The sequence below is a fragment of the Anolis sagrei genome, chromosome 6 (assembly GCF_037176765.1).
Source record: "Anolis sagrei isolate rAnoSag1 chromosome 6, rAnoSag1.mat, whole genome shotgun sequence".
Lineage (NCBI taxonomy): Eukaryota > Metazoa > Chordata > Lepidosauria > Squamata > Dactyloidae > Anolis > Anolis sagrei.
The window spans coordinates 231,829-234,307 of record NC_090026.1 but is presented as its reverse complement, the minus strand read 5'-3'; the positions used below and the strand labels follow the sequence as shown (position 1 = coordinate 234,307).

Here is a 2,479-nt window from a genome sequence, read left to right as displayed (position 1 = left end):
GCTTCTCTTCTCCAGGGCCGGCAGGGAGATTGGCTACGGGGCGCGGCGAGGGTCACAGCATGGCGACGGCGAGCGGAGGCGGCGGCGGAGGGGCGAGCGGGGCGAGCGGCTACGGGCTGGGCTTGGCCAACGAGCGCCTCCGGATCCTGGAAGAGCTGGAGCGGGAGATCGGGGCGGCGCTGCAGAGCGCGGGTCAGTCAGCGCGGCCATTCCCTCCCTCCCTCCCTCGGACTACATCTCCCAGAAGCCCCCGGGCGGGGCGGGCGGGGCGCGGTGCCTCCTGGGAAGTGTAGTCCGACGCCCTCCTTCCCTCCCTCTCCCGCAGGCACGGTGATCCTGGAGCTGTCCAAGGAGAAGCCCAACGAGCGCCTGCTGGACCGCCAGGCCGCCCAGTTCGTGGCCTCCGTCCAGAAGGTCGAGTCCGAGCTCTCCGCACAGATACGCTACCTCACACAGGTAAAGGGGCGGGGACATCGTCGCACGGGGGGCGGGGCCGGGGCTGGGGGCGGGGCCAGGGACTCCAGCGGGGCTATGAGTCAGAGGCGGGGCTATGGGCTGGGAGGCGGGGCCAAGGACTGGTGGGCGGGGCTATAATCCCATCTCAGACATCTCTACCTCACCCAGCTGAGGGGGCGGGGCCAGGGCTGGGGCGGGGCCAGAAACCCGGGGTCCTGGACTGAGGGGCGGGGCAGTGGGCGGGGCCAGGGACTCCAGCGGGGCTATGGAGGCGGGGCCAGGGACTGGGGGCGGGGTCATGGGCTAGTGGGCGGGGCTATAATCCCATCTCAGACATCTTTACCTCACCCAGCTGAAGGGGCGGGGCCAGAAACCCGGGGTCCTTGACTGAGGGGCGGGGCAGGTGGGCGGGGCCAGGGACTCCAGCGAGGCTATGAGTCAGGGGCGGGGCTATGGGCTGGGAGGCAGGGCTAGTGGGCGGGGCTATATACCCATCTCAGACATCTCTACCTCACCCAGGTCAGGGGGCGGGGCCAGGGCTGGGGGCGGGGCCAGACACCCGGGGTCCTGGACTGAGGGGCGGGGCCAGGGACTCCAGCGAGGGTATGAGTCAGGGGCGGGGCTATAGCTTGGGGGCGGGGCCAGGGGCTGGTGGGCGGGGTCATGGGCTGGTGGGCGGGGCTATATGCCCATCTCAGACAGATCCCTCTCTCCATTGTATCAAACCTATTTGTGACAGAACGGCCATCTGTCGGGAGGGCTTGGGTTGCGCCTTCCTGCCTGGTGGAAGGGGGCTGGGCTGGATGGCCTTTGGGGGGCCCTTCTAGGATTCTATGGCATGTCTCCCCACCCTATCTGTGGCTGAGTGGCCATCCGTATCCTATCTCTAGGAATCTCTCCCAGTTAGATGCCTCCTGTCTATGGCTGGCTGGCTGGCCATCCATTGAGAGGGCTTGTATTGGGGGCTGGGCTGGATGGCCTTTGGGGGCCCCTTCCCCCTCGAGGATCCCACATTGTACCCCCCCTCCCCCCCCTCTCTCTCCGGCGCAGGTGGCCACGGGGCAGCCCCACGAGGGGTCCAGCTACTCTGCGCGCAAGGACTGCCAGATGGCCCTCAAGCGGGTCGACTACGCGCAGGTCAAGCTGGGCGAGCTCTCCAGGACCTGCGAGCAGATGCTGGAGCCGTAGCCCCCTCCATCCACGAAGAAGGAAGGAGGAAAGGGGGGGGGCTCTCCGCTTGCCCTTCCCGGGACCCCCCCCCCCCCCCCCGGCTCCGGACCCCTCTCCAGGAACGGCAGCGTTGGCACAGAGGGACCGTGGCCTGGCCCTCAGGGCTCCATCCCCACGGCAGGCATTTCAGGGACTCTCTCCCAAAAGGGACGCAATAGATGTGTTTACGCTGCCTGTGAGTCCTCCTGCCTGATTAGTTCATCCTGGGATTCTTGGGGAGCAGAAGCGTCCCGGCAGAGGGCAGGGGGGACGGGGGACAAGGGGGTCCCGATCCTCAAGGGAGGAAAGGGAAGGCAAGACAGAAGGAAGGAAGGAAGGAGGGCCAAACGACGGCCGATGTCCAGTCCGCCTGAGGCCAAGGCCAGGAAGGATCCCGGAGCAGATTCCGAAGGAGGCGGCCTGCAATCCCTTCAAAAGGAAGGCCGGGATCACTGCAAATGGATTCCTCAAAACAAACCCCAGCGGGGGGTTCCCCCTTTGTGTTCCAAAGCTAACATCTGTCTGTCTGTCTATTTGGCAGAATCTCTCTGTTTGGCTTAACTAACGTCCCTGTTCTGACTTACATACAAGTTCAACTTAAGAACAAACCTATCTTGGGACGGCCTCTGTGTGTGTGTGTGTATGTGTGCACATGTGTGTATATATATATATATTATCTATATGCATATATGCTGGACTAGTATTCCGTGGCTGCAATATGACAAGTCCATCCAAAATTACCCATCTCCCCAAATCTGGCCAGGTCCAATGAAGGGAGAAGGGTCTCCAGAGGGCATCTAGTCCAGCCTGGTGG

At 64.2% G+C, this 2,479-nt stretch overlaps 1 protein-coding gene across 1 annotated transcript; it reads left to right on the top strand.

Moving 5' to 3' along the window:
* The first annotated feature begins 13 nt into the window (after positions 1-13).
* MED11 (mediator complex subunit 11) lies at positions 14-1,858 on the top strand. Its single transcript, XM_060779760.2, has 3 exons — positions 14-192; positions 326-456; positions 1,507-1,858. The coding sequence occupies exons 1-3, from the start codon at positions 60-62 to the stop codon at positions 1,642-1,644; spliced, it is 402 nt and encodes a 133-aa protein (XP_060635743.2). The 5' UTR covers positions 14-59; the 3' UTR covers positions 1,645-1,858.
* The last annotated feature ends 621 nt before the right edge of the window (positions 1,859-2,479 follow it).

What these genes read in the sequence shown, in the direction of transcription:
- MED11 (XM_060779760.2), top strand. Translation starts at nt 60, where the DNA reads ATGGCGACGGCGAGCGGAGGCGGCGGCGGAGGGGCGAGCGGGGCGAGC. An exon ending in GGCGGCGCTGCAGAGCGCGG is followed by an intron (nt 193 to 325) that starts GTCAGTCAGCGC and finishes CCTCTCCCGCAG; the next exon opens with GCACGGTGATCCTGGAGCTG. An exon ending in AGATACGCTACCTCACACAG is followed by an intron (nt 457 to 1,506) that starts GTAAAGGGGCGG and finishes TCTCCGGCGCAG; the next exon opens with GTGGCCACGGGGCAGCCCCA.